The following is an 18281-nucleotide window of genomic DNA, read 5'->3' on the forward strand; positions in this document are numbered from 1 at the left end:
CAAACATACATACAAAAGATGTATTTTTGCCCCAAGTAGAATGTGATTAACAAAACACACACCTGTAACATTTCCCGCTGCGCGCGCGCCCCACTCGTCCGCTGCGTTGCGTTGCGTTGTTCCTGGAGACGGGCGCCGCGCGCACGCACTGCACGCCCACCACTGGGTCGAAATATGCCAATTTGTGAAATCCGCTGTCAATCACTGGAACAATGTGGTGGTGTAACGTTTAAGACGCCCGCCTGTGGATTGAAAGGTCCCAGGTTCGACTCCTACTCGTGCCACATGAGTTTGTGTACCCATCTGACTCATGTATAGTTGTTTTCATCGACCACCACTTGCTTCAAATTCAAATTCAAAATTCTTTATTCAATTTAGGATGATATACATCACTTATTGACGTCAAAAATTACTTAAACTAAGTCTACCGCCGGCTTCCAAAGCGCAGGTGAAGAAGAAGCGGCGCAACAAACTTCACCGCAGCCTTTTCTCCAAGGACGTCAATTAACAAATATAGGTCTTATATATATATTAAAAATTAGGAGGACGAATTTACATCATTATTAAAAATGTCAAATTTTGAATAAATAAATAAAATAAAATATGTATTTCCAATAAAATTATTGAAAATTGTCACACTATATATATATAAATAAAACGTACTATATATATAAATAAAACGTACGTAATAATGTCATAAATCAATTACATATGTCATGAGGATACTGCACCACGCTTGGGGCAAACATTATTGTCGTTCACATAATCGTCAGACTTATAATATGCCTTTTTACAAAGTACTTCTTTTATATAATTTCTAAATTTTTTGTCCGGCAAATCAAGAATCCATTTAGGCAATTTGTTATAAAAACGGATACAGTTCCCAACAAAAGACGTTCTAACTTTGGCCAACCGATGCCCGGGGACAAACAATTTATCTTTATTACATAAGGCTCTATCAGTGTAATCACCAACTTTTTAAAATAAGTTTAAATTTTTCCGGACATGCATAATGTTGTCAAATATGTATTGAGAGGGTAAAGTTAAAATATTAATATCTTTAAAAAAATCTCTAAGGGAATCCTTTCTCCTCAAACCATATATAGCTAGTTTACCATAAGTGATTCCGGGTATTGTGACACTGGTCTCGGCCACGTTCGTGGCTAATATCACTTTTCTTACATTCTGATTCCTCATCTGGAATACCTTCACCTGAAATACGAAGAAATATTAAAACTAGCTATATATATATATATAATATAAATTATACACTTGCGGCGACATCTACCACGCCACATGCACAACGCAACAAAATGACAAGCCACACAAGTGATCCACGACTCGGGCAATACGGTCGACTCACTACAGAAGCTAACAAGCATAGACCGCGCAGACCGATCATAATCACCTACCACTTAAACCTTTGGAATCACACTATGCATTCGTGAAAACCGCATGAAAATCTGTGTATCACTTTTTGAGTTTTATCGCGAAGAGACGCGGCAGTGAACTCTGTTTTATAATATGTAAGGATACATAAAAAAAATCGGTGGAGACGAAAAAGCCGGAAAACCGAAATTGGACTCGCGTTCTAAACGGCTGAAAACGATCAGATGATAGAGAATTTCTTTTAAACAGAAGCAAATTTTAAAAATCTGGCTCGAACTAATTATATACTTGTCTTAAAAAAAACATTACAGTTTTGTATTGGACACAGTTGCCACAATCTACTGAACGGAAAACGGTGGTCGCTAAAGTCATTTTAGCAAATTGTGACTACATATTGCACAACAGAAAACTATATCACTTTTTAATTAAGTCGCATTACACAAAATAGTACAGCATAATTTGTCCAAGCCACATTTTTAATATTTGCTCTTATTTAAACAAAAATCGAATATTTGAGAGCAGGCAACTTTATCGCACAATACAGTGAGGAAACGCTGTCAGTGTTTTAGGCACGTTGCCGTATGGCGCGTTGGAAGATTATATTCATTTATAAAATAAAAATTAATTTAATAAACTTGAAATGTGTGTACCAGTTAACATTGTAACGAATCTTTATAGCATATCACATTCATTCAAAAATGAACTTTAAATCTTTCTCTGTTAGACATACTTTTCATTGACAACACTAGCGCTGAAAGCGAGCTATCGGTTAATGTATTTAGACATACACACATACGAAGTTAATAACAAAGCTGTCGATAGAAACAAAAGTTCAATGACAAATTTATCTTTGTCGTTCATTTCCAAGTGTTGACTACTATATCGACCGCAAATAACAAGTTTGTAATTATAATTTTCGTTTACAATACATACCTTATTTTCTATATATTACCTTATATCGCGCTTTCCATGGATTAAAGACTAGATATTCATATAGGATTTGCTTCTGTTAACTATACAAGTTTATTTGTTAGACAAATTAAAAATCCCCGACTTTCAATATTCATTACGCTACAACTTTTTAACGGCTGAACCGATTTTGATCAAACATATCTAAGTACCACCGCATAAAAACAAGCTATCAAATAAAAGAAACCGCATACAAATCGGTTCACCCGTTGATGAGCTACGGTGCCACGTACACAGAAAGGCAAACACACTTGGCGGTCAAACTTATAACAACCCTCTTTTTGCGTCGGGGGTTAAAAACACGAGATTCACCTGAGCATAATGCGGAAGACTACCATACATAGGCAATACTTCCATATCAGCCGACTGTATCCCGCTGGAGAAGAATTTGCGATGCTTATTTTTCTCATTATTTTGCTCCGCATAAAGATTTAGCGTTTCTCGTGCTGTTAAGATTTCTTCCTGGAAAAGAAATATAAAATCGCAAAAAGAAATCTTGTCACATATCACTTTGTCTCTTTGTATACCAATCTAACTCGTGTTCATACTTCTACATTTGGCTTTTAAGCTAAATATAGAAGTAAAAAGTTGGTGAAGAAGCGTAATAGCGTATAAATGAAGCGTACAAATAAAAAGCTAAAGCTAGAAGAAGTGGCGCAACAAACTTCACCGCTTCTTGCGCCGCTTCTTCTTCACCTGCGCTTTGGAAGCCGGCAGTAGACTTAGTTTATGTTTTTTTTTTGACGTCAATAAGTGATGTATATCATCCTAAATTTAATAAAGAATTTGAATTTTATTCAACACACATTATTGAAAACTGTCTTACCTGTGATGTCAAAAACGCCAAAATATCTCCAAAAGGTTCGTTTTCGTGTATTTTGATCACTGTGTCTATTGTAGCGTTCACGTAGTCAGGAACTGGCTCTGAAACATGATACAATTTTTTAAGTGAAAACTTCTTTTGTCGACCTCGGTGGCGCAGTGGTAAAGTGCTTGCCTCTGAACCGAGAGGTCCCGGGTTCGATCCCCGGTCGGGTCATGATGGAACATGATATTTTTATGATTGGTCCGGGTCTTGGATGTTTATCTATATATGTATTTGTTATACAATATAGTATCGTTGAGTTAGGTATCCCATGACACAAGTCTAGACTTGTGTCATGAGTTCACTTACTTTGAGGTTAGCTCAATATGTGTGAATTTAGAATTTTTGAAATCGGTAATTTCGGAGATTACCCGCCTCAAACATACAAACTCACAAACGGTAAGCGTTTGTGTGTTTATGTTGTCGTCTTGTCTTTATAATAATAGTATATAGATGCGTTCATTTAGCCCCCTGGTGTCAGCCCTGAATATAATTATTTGTAGTTAATTTTTGTCAAAATTATATTTACCTTCAACATAGAAAATATCTATAGGATGAGTTCGTCCCTGTATTGACATAATGACAGAAGTGCTACTCCCTCCCTTGTTTGACAGATCAAAGAAGTTTTTGAGGAAATCCGCGTCCATCGTTGCCGACGATATTACGAGCTTTAGGTTTTTGCGTTTCTGGAATACAGACATATAAAACCTGTGTTTGACCGGGCAACTTTTAAGAGTACAAGTTTTCCTACAAAAATGTATGTATTTTTGCCACAAGCTTTTGTTGTCGTCACAGAGATCTTGACGTATTTAGCGCCTGACAAAAAAAAACCCATGTCCGTGCTGTAAACCGTTGGGGAGTTCCCTCGTTTGGAGCCGATCCGGGCTGCACCATCATCATCACAATGATGCATTGTCATGGATACTGAAGCCACGTGGGAAATTTCAACTCTGTAGGACAACTGGAAATAGGAGCAATCTAACTTGCAAGATTTGATTACAGACAGACAACGGGACAGGTGACACTTAATAAAAGCTTGTAACAAGTTTATTTGTTAGACAAATTAGAAAACCTCCGACTTTCAATATTCATTTCGCTACAACTTTTGAACGGCTGAACCGATTTTTATGAAACATAGCTAAGAACGCTCGGGATAAAACGACGGATAAAAACGGGTAAAGACTATGACACACAAAAAAAACCTAAACGAAAATCGGTTCATCCGTTTGGGATGACAGATACAGGCAGACACGTTCAAATCTAATACTAAAACTGTAATTATTCTCATTGAAAAAGTTTGCAAAAAAACAAGTATTACTCAAAATATTATTGTGTCAAATATACGCCTAACTTGTTACGAGCTAAAATTAGTTAGGATAAAAACTTATAACAGCCCTCTTTTTGCGTCGGGGGTTAAAAAGCAAACAATGTAATTCAGTAAAGACACTTTATAGCGCAATAAAATACAAAGTACACCACGCATTGGTTTTTAGGTTTCAGATAATAAAAAAAGACGGAACCCTTATTAGGATCACTCGTGTATCTGTGTCATAGCAGCCGAACAACTGAACCGATTTTGATCTAGTTTTTTTTTTATTTGCAAGGTAATTTAATCGAGAATGTTCTTGGCTATGTTTGGACAATGTGCGTTCAGTCGTTTGGACACCGTCAGCTCTGTTCTAGTTGATGAGAGGATGACAGCGACTTCGGAGACGGGGGGTTCGTTAAAAATTTTAATTAAATCTTTATTTATACATACTCTTGCTATTTTCTTGAGTAGACCCATCAATACATCTGTCATTTGTGTCCTTTCGTGTACCTGGAAATAAATAGATAAGACAAAGATTATTTTTTTGCAAAAACATGAGTTTACATTTTTTACAATGTGGTGTTAAAAGAAAAGCTTAATCCTACATGTTTCACCGTCCACGGGTATGCAGATTTAAATGCAGAGCATGCTATCAGCCCGCAATACAAAATCGAATAAATAAAAGTTAATTAAATTAACAAATGTTTTATCTGAATCTGAGTTTGAGATAAAAATATGAAAAAGTCTTTTTATGGTTAGCTCAATTCAATGTTAGCTCTCAATACGGTTATGCGAGAGTCAAGTACTCTAGATCAAATCAAATCATTTATTCAGAAATTAGACCACAGGCGTTTTTCCACGTCAAATTTTATATTAAATAGTAATTTCTCACGAGCTACAAACTACTGGCATTTCGGAACGACCACTGCTGAGAAGAAATCCCAATCGAATACAAACTGATGTGGCACAAATCGGATTCGAACCTCTGACCATTCAGTTCACAGTTAGACGTATTAACCACTGTATCAACAGCGCTTTTGTGCATTAAGTTTTAAAAAAAATCTAATACAATAATATTCCCTATGAAAGAAAAGCCACACAGATGTGTCTAAACTAAATGTGTTACATCATTTAGATGATAATGAGTATGTCTGTATTTTATTAATAGTCGATATCAGCACGTGTGGACTAAAGTATTGTGGCTTTGTATTTACTTGATTGGTATGTGTGAGTCATTTATGACAAGTCTAGTGTTGAAACAAAATGCCTTATACTAGCTGCGTCCCGGGGCTTCGCTCCCGTGGGAATTTCGGGATAAAAAGTGCCGTATGTGTAATTCCAGGTTATATTCTACCCGTGTAACAAATTTCATAACAATCCGTTCAGTTCAAAATTGAAAATTATTCAAATTAGGATGATACATATAACTTATTGAGGTCAAAAATTTACTTAAACTTAGTCTACTGCCGACTTCCAAAGCGCAGATGAAGAAGCGGCGCAACAAACTTCACTGCGGCCTTTTCTCCAAGGATGTCAATTGACAAATGTAGATTATATTTATTGATTTAAATCATTATTTAAAATGTCAATAGTCAAAATTTAATTGAATTGAACAATAAAAATTAAGAGTATTTTCAAAAAATAAAACTGTTAAACGTAATCATGTCATAAATCAAATACATTTTTTATGTGGGACACTGCACCATGGTTGGGCCTGTAGATTTCGCGCGAAAGAGTAACAAACATACTCACAAATATTAGTAGAACATGACGTAGTCGTCACCACACACATAGATGGGTTTACGCTCGGCATATACGCAGTCTCTTCCCAAAAAGCTCAACTATCTGATGGGTTGGCGACTGTTTGGTAAGAAGCTGGGTAAACACAGCGTAAAACCCATATCTGAACGCCTTTTGTAACACAAAGTTCTATTATTCCCACCTAAAACTATCAATTTATGACCTCTTATGTGAAGTGGGCCGTCCTAATGCAAGCAAAACATTGTAAGAAACAATAATGGTAAGCCCTTCTGGCATGATAGGGACCAACACTGTTCAAATGAGTTTCTTTCGGCATTTCTTCTCAGCAGTGGTCGTTCCGAAACGCCAGTAGTTTGTAGCTTGTGAGAAATAACTATAAATATAAAGATTGACGAGAAAAAGTGCCTGTGAAGGTCTAATTTCTGAATAAATAATTTGAAATTTTTTATTTGAAGCAGCGATGACATATTGGTAGAAAATCGCTTTTCTAATAAACGTGATAAGAGTTGATTTAAAGATTGCCATCAAGTGTTCCTAACATTTAGAGTTTATGATTGGATGTTGGTAGGTATACAAGCTCAAAATTACATTTTAAAAGTGGAAATTTCGTCTATGAATTTCTTTTCGGCTCAAGCGTGTAAAATTTCATAGAAAAGTGAAGTGCTCCAGAGCAAAAAATAAAACATAATTCCGGGACTGTTACGTTGTGGCGTGTGGTTCCGCCCTAGGATAGGACCACTCCACATCCTCCCGTGGATGTCGTGGGTACAAGGTCACGAAGGGACACACAGCCTAGGCAGCTGAAAAGTTACAACAGTCCCAAGGACGGTTGACTTCAGACAGGCGGACGGTTGTGACATAACAGCCTAATATTCGAAGGGATTTTTCACGCTGACCGCTGGCTACGAGGCTTCACAACCCCGAACGCAATCGGGAACAGAGATGAGAGTGAGAGAAGTAAAAAAAAAATTATACATACCTCATCCAGAACGATACAGGAATATTGCATAAGAAGCGGTGACGCGAACATCTCCCGGAGTAAGACTCCTTCGGTCATGAACTGTAATTAAAAACACACGTTTTTTTTTATATTATCATTCGTTATTATTTGACGACCTCGGTGGCGCAGTGGCAAAGTGCTTGCCTCTGAACCGGGTTCGATCCCCGGTCGGGTCATGATGGAAAATTATCTTTTTTTTCTCTTCGATGTTTATCTATATAATGTATTTGTTATAAAATATAGTATCGTTGAGTTAGTATCCCGTAACACAAGTCTCGAACTTACTTTGGGACTAGCTCAATCTGTGTGATTTGTCCTAATATATTTATTTATTTATTCCTAAGGGAATAACGGAGTTTCGTAAAAAATATTTCCCCACCCGCATTTTCGTTCGACTTAAAATAGGTATTTTCTAATCTAAGTTTAAACATTGAACATGAGTCTTACCGAGAAGGTGTAATACAAACATTATATACTTTAACATAAACATATATAATTACATGTTTCTAAAAATGCTTAATCGGACTAGTATCATTATAACTAACAAGAATTTTGATAAGAGTCGCTGGGTCAGGTCAGTACATCAGGTGATGCCACTATTCGTACACTAATAATATAAATGCGAAAGTATGTCTGTCCGTTCCGCTTTCTCGGCCAAACCGCTGGACTGATTTTGGTGAAATTTGGTATGCATATAGTTAAAGACCCTCATACAAACATGGCTACTTTTTTCGAAAATTCCCCTTCACAATCTACTAGACTGATTGTTACAAAATTTGGTACACGGATAGAATATAATCTGAAATAACACATAGGGTACATTCTATCTCGAAAATTCCACGGGAGCGAAGCCCCGGGACGTAGCTAGTTTGTATGTTGATTTAGTATCCCATAACCTAAGTCCGTAACACAAGATTCGACCTTTGGAGCTAACTCAAGCTATGTCATTTGTATATATATAATATTTATTTAATTTCATGAAAATCGTGGCAAGAATTCAAAACAGGAAAAACGCGTGTGCAGTTTTTATCAAAATTATAAGGAAGGGCGCCATAAAAATGCATCTATTACCGCGGCATAAAGTGCAATTTAATTTAACATGCGAATTTTTGTATCCACCGGTGTCAGTTTATAATATCGTGTTTATTACCAATCGCCATTGACTTACGTAAATAATGTCCCAAGTGGTACTATAATGTTAAAAAATGGTTGCCTGTAAAGTCGGTTTTACGGGCGAAGATTTTACGTGACAACGTCTTTTTACGCGCGCGGCAGACCGATCATAGTTGAGTGGGAGAGACTCATCGTAACGTTACCGGGCGTTACACTTTTTCATAAGTGACTCCCAGCCGCAACCTAATTTAAGACGTTGTCGCGTCAAAATAAAATAACTTGATTAAAACTACACATGTTAAACGTCATTAACCTCTAATTTACATTAGACTGGGCTAATAGTCTGTGCCAATTTACATAGTATAAAACTAAAGTCGCTTCCCGCCGTCTCTTCCCTATGTATGCTTAGACCTTTGAAACTACGCAACGGATTTTGATGCGGTTTTTTTTTATAGATAGTGCGATTTCTGAGGAAGGTTTTGGTGTATAATTATTTATTGTGGTTTTACCCGAACCAAGTCGGGACTGACCGCTAGTAAAACATTAAGTTAATTATCAAGTTTTATCTACATAATTAATGTTAACATTCATCGTCATCAGTAAAAATTCGTCCTCGTAATTGTTAATATATGTATAAGACCTATATTTGTTAATTGACGTCCTTTGAGAAAGGCTGCGGTGAAGTTTGTTGCGCCGCTTCTTCTTCACCTGCGCTTTGGAAGTCGGCAGTAGACTGAGTTTAAGTAATTTATTGACGTCAATAAGTGATGTCCATCAAACCTAAATTGAATAAAGAATTTTGAATTTGAATTTAATTTCATGTAGGTTTTGAGTTTCTTGTAAAATTGCAATTTCATTTTTTCACAGCTTCAAGAGACCTTGATATTTAATTTAATTCATATACTGGATATTTCTGGTAATACATACTAATATTATAAACGTGAAAGTGTGTTTGTGTGTCTTTCAGGTCAAAACGTAGCAACGGATTGAGGTGATTTTTGGTTTGGAGTCTCATGTGCTACCATTCGCCGTGGGCAGAGCCGCGGGCAACAGCTAGTACACATATAGATGAAAGGGAGTACAGTGTCATGTGGTCCCGCCCTAGAACAAGACCACACCAAATCCATAGCAGGGCCAAAAAGGGCCTTGACAGACGGACAACAAATCGATCTTATAGGTAAAAACTAAATTTTTTATATATTGCAAATTCAAATTCAAATCATTTATTCAGAAATTAGACCTTCACAGGGCCCTTTTTCTTGTCAATTTTTATATTTATATTTATTCCTCACAAGCTACAAACTACTGGCATTTCGGAACGACCACTGCTGAGAAGAAATGCCGAAAGAAACTCATTTGAACAGTGTTGGTCCCTATCATGCCAGATCGGCTTACCATTATTGTTTCTTACAATGTTTTTTTCTAATAATATATAAAAGTACATAATGTACAAAGTCAAAAAGTATATCAAAACAGGTTATGATTGTGATCCGAGTGCTGATTATAATATACATATCGATGTGAAACACAACTTGCGGTACGGAACCCTAAAAAAATACATACCACAATGCCGCTATCGGGCGTCCTTATAGATGTCATAGACGCCGCGCACCCCACCTCCCCTCCAAGTTGGACGCCCCTCTCGTCTGCTACTCTGTTAGCGAGAGTCAAAGCCGCTGCGACTCTAGGTTGGGTGACGCACACTCTGTGACCGATCTCGTAGAGATACTGAAAGGAGATTAGTGGTATTAGTTATGTCTCCTTGTCATCGTATTCCTTTCATGTCTGAGGCTTATATGTGGAATGAAACACTGACTTTCTTGGCACTATTAATGATGATAATGATGAAATGTCGATAAATCAACCAGAGTGCTAGGTTCCTCACAATTTGGACAGTTTAAGTAAGGAAATGAATGTGAATCTGGTTTCTTACAAAATAAAAACATATTTAAAACTTAATATTACTTGGGTAATAAAAAAACGTAATGTAAAGAAAATTTTTTACAAAAGGATTTTTTTACAAAAATTTAATTTTTGCCACACGCTTCTATTTGTCGTCCGAGAGACATTGTTGCATACAACGCCTGACAACAAATGTTATCCGTGCAGTAAACCGTTGAGGAGTTCCCTCGTCGGGAGCCGATCGTGGTCCACCATCAGTTCTTCAGTTTTCCACGATAATGCACACATAAAATTCCATGACCACGCTAATAATCGTAGACGAGTTCCGTTCCGTTTTTTTTTTTATTTTTGTACGGAACCCTAAAAAGTTTGGAAGACGGGTCAGATTACGCAAAACTACGGAAAGACTAAAAAACTCAACCATCTAAACAAAAGAATGAAATGTCTTTTTTTATATTACTTTTGTCTGTTTAATAGTAACAAATAAAGTTTTTATCACATTATATCTAGCTACCAAAGGAATTTAGCCTCTCTGTCTGTTTCTAAATTCACGACTTCACGATACTGGATCACCTTGAGTGAACCTGCTATAGCAACATCATCTACATTTTGTATGTGAGCAAAATCGTGATTTTATGCGCAGGCGCCGGCGTCTATTTTTATCCTTGACGCTTAAAGAAAGATGCTAAGTGCTGTGGCGTCGTGAAAAATGCTGAATAATAATATCATTTCAATTTAATTCGTGTAATTAAAAAAAAAATTCTCTCTCCGCAATTTTCCCGTTGTATTCGTGGCTGTGATGCCGCGAAGCCCGGGAAATACTGACCTTAAGATCTGAATAACATGGTGCAAATGCGTATTCTTTAGTTTGGTAGGTTTATTAATACTAGTGTATGTAGACTAGCGGCAGTTGCCGGCTTCGCACGTGTAAAAATATAATCTGGCCAGAAGAGGCACGGCCTAAGTCACGGAGAGTTTCAGTCGCGTGTGGGCGCCTTAGACTAAACAATCTAATATAATATGTATTACTTGTAACATGTATTGTGTTCTCATGCGATGGCCAAGACGATCTATTTATTTCAAACCTAAAAGATTTTTAATATTGATATGATAATAACTTGCGTAATAACTTAAGACAGAAGGTACATTAAGTAGGGTCTAAATAAATTAATCAACTTGGTATTACATGGAGCTCACAACTTTTCACGGTAGATTTTACGGGTTTTTACAGCATATTTTTGATGGCATAAATTATACACCTAAACCTTCCTCTGAAATCACACTATCTATTGGTGACAACCGCATGAAAATACATGCATTCGTTTTTGAGTTTATCGCAAACAGACAAACAGACGCGACAGTGGACTTTGTTTTATAATATGAAAGGATAAGGATATCGAGAGCCTAAAATTATGAGAAAACGTCATTTATAGGCATTGGCCTGTCCACAGTCCATTGCATTCACAGATGTTAACACAATGGACATTGTGTTAACTCAACCGTGTTATCTCCACAAGATCGGTTCATTTTTGGGGTTCCGTAAATGAAGGGGAAAACGGAAACCTATTAACAAAGGCCGGGCGCAGATCGAGATTTTTCTATGACTGAGTCACGCTATGGACGCGGTCAAAATTCGTGTCAGAGCCAAATCGCGACGCGCTAGTGTGCGTGAGTTACATATAGGTTTCAACTGAATTCCGGCTGAGTGCGAGCTGAAAGGCGAAGGAAGGGGAAGGAACCTTATCGAGTGGGGGGTAGAGTGGCCTTACTGTATGTAGTACTTTTTATTATACTGTGTTATTACGACGACTCCGCTGCACGTTCATCTGGCTGTCCTTCAGTCACAAGACTGTCGGGCCGTGTGACTGTCTGTATCATTATAGTTAGACAGTTGAAATGTTCACAGATGATTCGATCAGAGATATTTCTATCGCCGGTATAACAACTTTCACAGAATACAATAATAGAAGCCAACGATCGTGCAAAGTGGAGACGAAAAAGGAGGAAAACAGACCCTGGGCTCCGACGATCAATGGCTGAGGAAGGAACCGAAAAATGCTCAGATGAGAAAGAGAGAGACAAAGAAAGAATACAATAAATATTTAAGGGACTACATATAATTTTTTGCCGATTTTTTTAGATAAACATACGGAACTCTTCAAAGTGCGACTCGCACTTGGCCAGTTTTATTTACCTTCGCGGTTTTCCGCCATTGACTTCAAATATCATTATCGCGATTATTTTTATAAGTTTTTATAGCATTTGTGGTATACTATGCCATTGCAATACTATATAGTGTAACGGAGACAGCTGTGGTAATCACATTTCGACATTGGAAATGAGATTGTGCATTTAATTTCGATATTATGTGGCCGTCCAAATCAAAAGGGACCTTATGGCGCCCGTCACTTACGCCATTATTGCCGTTGTTTTGTATTGGAACAACGGCAATAAAGACCTAAGTGCTAGCCGCCATAAGGTCCATTTTGATTTGGACGACCACATATATTAACCACAATATTGTTATGAAAAATACAGACAAAAAATCATCTTTGCAAAAGTCGCCTGCGTTAAATATATCTGTGCGGGTTTTTACACTTCATGTCGGTCTTTTACACAGTCGTATTCCTCATGGCTGAGGGTCGTGGTCATTACGTGGAATGAAACACACACAACAACTTTCTTTGCACTATTAGGATTGATAGATTGCCTTCTTCATTTCACACACAAGTTAATAATCAATCAGTGTGCAGGTTTTCCTTCATCGGAAACAAGTGGTGGTCGATGGATATGAGTCAGATTGGTATACAAACTCATGTGGCACGAGTAGGATTCGAGCCTGGGACCTTTCGATCCACAGGCGGGCGTCTTAACCATTACACCACCACCGCTTCGCTGGTTTATTAATAAACATGACTATAGTTGAAATATAGCTTTTTTTTTGTCAGGAAATTGGCTCGGTGCCAAAATGGATCATTGTTAAAATTCAAATTCAAATTCAAATTCAAATCATTTATTCAGAAATTAGACCTTCACAGGCACTTTTTCTCGTCAATCTTTAAATTTATAGTTATTTCTCACAAGCTAGAAACTACTGGCATTTCGGAACGACCACTGCTGAGAAGAAATGCCGAAAGAAACTCATTTGAACAGTGTTGGTCCCTATCATGCCAGATCGGCTTACCATTATTGTTTCTTACAAAAAAAATTTTTTTTCTTTTCTTTCTAATAATATATAAAAGTACATAATGTACATAGTCAAAAGGTATATCAAAACAGGTTATGATTGTGATCCGAGTGCTGATTATAATATATATATATATATATATATATATATATATATATATATATATCGATGTGAAACACAATTAACTTACATGAAAATATATGAGAAACGAGATGACCAGTTCCCTCTGGCAGCACCCGTTCACGAGTTGACGCATGGGACAGCCATCGCGTAGCTCAACCATAATAGAGGGAACCTCACGACCCGGCCCACGACGCCACCACCAGATTGACCATTTGAGTGAGCATGACACACTCGATTCCCATGACTTCATAATTACAATTCTTATTCGTCGAAATAGAAGTATAATTCAGACACTTGAAGATCACAAATCACGTACATGTTTTACAAATAAAATTTAAATGCCATACGAATTATTATAACAAAATTCAAAATTGTGAATAAAATAATAAAAAACAGTAAAATAAAAATTAGGAGATCATGTGTGGAGTGGCAAAGTTGTCGGGAGGATCCAAGCGTTTTTATCAGTCAAATAGGCGTTAATTGTGTAATACGCTTTATCCATTAAATTTTTCTTAACATAAATTTTAAAATTTTTCATTGGCAGATTAATAGCCTCTGCAGGGAGTTTATTGAATAATTTTACACTTTGACCCACGAAAGACCGCCGAACCTTTTTAAGCCTGAATCTATTCATACAAAGTTTGTGCTTATTTCTAGTGTTTACACTATTTACTTCGTTTAATTTTTTATATAAATGTAAATTTGATTTGACAAAAATAAGCACATCAAAGATATACTGACATACCACAGTGAGGATGTTAATTGATTTGAAGAGTTCTTGAAGAGAATCTCGAGGTTTTAACCCATAAATAAAACGGATAGCTCTTTTCTGTAATACAAAAATTTTTCCTATGTCAGCTGCATTACCCCAAACTAATAGTCCGTAGGACATAATGCTATGAAAGTAGCTGAAATACACAAGTCTAGCTGTATCTATGTTCGTACACTGTCTGATCCTTCTCACTGCAAAAGCTGCCGTACTAAGTTTTTTGGCCGTGATTTCAATATGTTTATCCCACTTTAATTTGTCGTCCACAGTAATGCCCAGGAATTTAGTACTATGTACCCATTCCAGAGCTTTACCATTTACTGTTAAAGGTATAACATTGTGCGAGTTATTTAAGAGAGAAAATTTAATACATTTTGTCTTCTCTGTATTTAGAGCTAAGTTGTTGGTTGTAAACCAGTTAAGCACTACCGACATGCTATTACTTATAAAGTTATAGTTTTCACTTTTTCTATCGACTTTAAATAATAAGGATGTATCGTCTGCAAATAGAACTACTTCGCATAAATGTTGGGCAAGGCATGGGAGGTCGTTAATATAAATCAAAAATAAAAAGGGACCGATAATGGAGCCTTGAGGTACGCCTATGTGAACAGGTGCACTATCGGAAATTGTTTTGTTAATTTCTACTCTCTGTGTTCTATTATCTAGGTAAGACGAAAGAACACTAAGAGCCGCGCCAGTGACACCATAATGTTGAAGTTTATTTTTGAGTATATTATGATCTACACAGTCAAAAGCTTTCGATAAGTCACAGAAAATACCTACGACATCTTGCTTGGATTCCCAAGCTTCATTAATTATTTCGACTAAAGTGGCTGCTGCATCAGTAGTTGAACGACCTTTGGTGAAACCGTATTGACGATTATGTAAAATTTTATTTATATTAAAATACGACACAAGTTGACTGAAAATAATTTTTTCAAATATTTTACTTAGAGTGGGTAATATAGAAATAGGTCTATAGTTTGTGGGATCATGTTTAACGCCTTGTTTAAATAGAGGAATTATATATAACCTATAAAATAGGTTAAGTGGAGTTATGCAAGTGGATTGCTGTACCTGACCACGTTTTTATTAGCTTTTATTACACATGACACAAAAAAAAACTAAATGTAATGTTAAATTTTATGCTCATTAAGTCCCACGCCTCTGTGATGTTGTGTTAAGAAATCATCGGGATAATTATACACTATGTTTACACCCTTCTAAAACGGCATTACTTAGTAAAAGTATTGTACGTATGGCACCTAAAATTTATAACAAAATTCCACAACAAGTTAAAGATCAGAATTTAAATTTATATAAAAAGCACCTCAGGTCCTTGCTGATTGATAAATGTTATTATAATTTGAAAGATATTTTTAATGATACACTCAGATGAAAAATTAGTTAATATAGTTACTTTTATTTATTCGATTTTGTTTTGCGGGATGATAGCATGCTCTCCATTTAAATCTGCATACCCGTGGACGGTGAAACATGTAGGATTAAGTTTTTCTTTTAACACCACATTGTAAAAAAATGTAAACTCATGTTTTTGCAAATAAACAATCTTTGTTTTTGAAACGAAAATCGGTTCATCCGTTTGGCAGCTAAGATGCCACATATAGAATACACAAGTACACACACAGACACGTTAAACTTATAACACCCCACTTTTAGCGTCGGGGGTTAAAAATGATATTTGCGATTTAGATGCGGAAGTTTATGAAAATGTATGTTTGTTACACATTCACGCAAAATCTACTGAACGGTTTGTTATGATATTTGGTACACGGGTAGAATATAACCTGGAATAACACGTTGGATAGGTACTTTTTGTTCCAAAATTCCAACGGGAGCGAAGCCCCGGTGCGCAGCTAGTATTAACAAAAAAAATACGAGTATATTCGGATAAAACTTGACGTATTTATAAATATAAATATATAAACATATATTAGGACAAATCACACAGATTGAGCTAGCCCCAAAGTAAGTTCGAGGCTTGTATTATGGGATACTAACTCAACGATACTATATTTTATAACAAATATATATATATAGACAGAAAAAGATCGTTTTCCATCATGACCCGATCGGGGATCGAACCCGGGACCTCTCGGTTCAGTGGCAAGAACTTTACCACTGCGCCACCGAGGTCGTCAAAAGAATATACTAAAAATAATTACGCATATAAGGTACGCACAATGTTAAATTTCTTTTCTTTATTAGCATACTACATGGATTTTTAATTAAAAAGACTTATATGAGTTGAGTCACCACCGAAGCGTGGTGGTGGTGTAATGGTTAAGACGCCCGCCTGTGGATCGAAAGGTCCCAGGTTCATATCCTATACTCGTGCACATGAGTTTGTATACCAATCTGACTCATGTATAGTAGTTTTCATCGGCCACCACAGGCTTCCGGTGAAGGGAAACATCGTGAGGAAACCTGCACACTGGTTGATTATTAACTTGTGTGTGAAATGGAGAAGGCAATGGCAAACCACTGCAATAATAATGCCAAGAAAGTTGTTGTGTGTGTGTGTTCCACGTAATAACCACGACCCTCGGCCATGAGGAATACGACTATGAAGAATATGAGTTAAGTGCGAGTTGTTACCGTCATTACAAAACCAATATTACATATGTCTATATGCACAGTAACGCCATCTACTTTTTAAAGCGCCATTGACTGTCACTATTTGGACTAAATCCTACGGGAATGAAAAAGTAACAAACATACTAACCTATAATCTATTATATATTTATTTATTGTTATATATAACAATAACATTTACGCTTGTCTGTATGTTTATATATTTCTTCTATATATTTTTAATTTAACATTTTATTTTTTTGTCTAATTATTTAATACTGTTAAGTTCACTGCACCTGCTCTTAGTCTACTTGTGTCTCTTTCCACCCAAAGGTTTGCTGGAAGAAATTTCATTAGCGATAAGTCCGCCTTTGCACTCATTATGTCTGAATATCTTGTTGTAACTTATAACTCCTTTGTGAATGGTGCAATGAAGAGTTTATCTATCCATCTAACAATGTTTCGCATTTATAATATTAGTGAGATTACTTCATAACTCTCAACAAGTTTATTTGTTAGACAAATTAAAAAATACGCCTGCCTTTTGAACGGCCGAACCGATTTTGATCAAACATATCTAAGAACCACCTCTATTTGCGTCGAGGGCAAATAAAAAAGAAGTATTTTTGACACAAGCTTTTACTGTGGTCAGGGCGGTTCAAAAGTTGTAGCGAAATGAATATTGAAAGTCGGGGTTTTTTTTTAGTTTGTCCAACAAACTTGCAAAGTATGATGATTACCAATGAAGCATTACGACAAACGTGACCTAATGGTATATTCAGTATCTACACTGCCAGGGGAAGTCCCTAAAGGTTGAGATCGGTGCAGACCTACCGCGTGCGTAACGCCAACAAGTTTATTAGATTATATATAGTACACTTCTTAACTCTAACTCTAACGTGGGCCGGGTCGTGAGGTTCCCTCTATTATGGTTGAGCTACGCGATGGCTGTCCCATGCGTCAACTCGTGAACGGGTGCTGCCAGAGGGAACTGGTCATCTCGTTTCTCATATATTTTCATGTAAGTTAATTGTGTTTCACATCGATATATATATATATATATATATATATATATATATATATATATATATATATATATATATATATATATATATATTTTATAATCAGCACTAGGATCACGATCATAACCTGTTTTGATATACCTTTTGACTATGTACATTATGTACTTTTATATATTATTAGAAAGAAAAGAAAAAAAAATTTTTTTTGTAAGAAACAATAATGGTAAGCCGATCTGGCATGATAGGGACCAACACTGTTCAAATGAGTTTCTTT

At 36.3% G+C, this 18281-nt stretch overlaps 1 protein-coding gene across 3 annotated transcripts in view; it reads right to left on the reverse strand.

Moving 5' to 3' along the window:
• The window catches only part of LOC128681020 (uncharacterized protein), a 46810-nt gene that overhangs the window by 5200 nt on the left and 23329 nt on the right, over positions 1 to 18281 (reverse strand). For 2 of the 3 annotated variants that reach the window (XM_053764527.2, XM_053764529.2), the window contains 8 exons: positions 9970 to 10134; positions 7273 to 7353; positions 4983 to 5042; positions 3753 to 3909; positions 3185 to 3282; positions 2671 to 2820; positions 1116 to 1212; positions 63 to 204 (listed from right to left, as the gene is read on the reverse strand). In XM_053764527.2, the coding sequence (XP_053620502.1) occupies positions 63 to 204; positions 1116 to 1212; positions 2671 to 2820; positions 3185 to 3282; positions 3753 to 3909; positions 4983 to 5042; positions 7273 to 7353; positions 9970 to 10134 (950 nt within the window). The remainder of the gene's footprint in view (positions 1 to 62; positions 205 to 1115; positions 1213 to 2670; positions 2821 to 3184; positions 3283 to 3752; positions 3910 to 4982; positions 5043 to 7272; positions 7354 to 9969; positions 10135 to 18281) is intronic. The other variant, XM_053764528.2, reaches the window with a different exon arrangement.

This window comes from Plodia interpunctella, chromosome 26 (assembly GCF_027563975.2).
Source record: "Plodia interpunctella isolate USDA-ARS_2022_Savannah chromosome 26, ilPloInte3.2, whole genome shotgun sequence".
NCBI lineage: Eukaryota > Metazoa > Arthropoda > Insecta > Lepidoptera > Pyralidae > Plodia > Plodia interpunctella.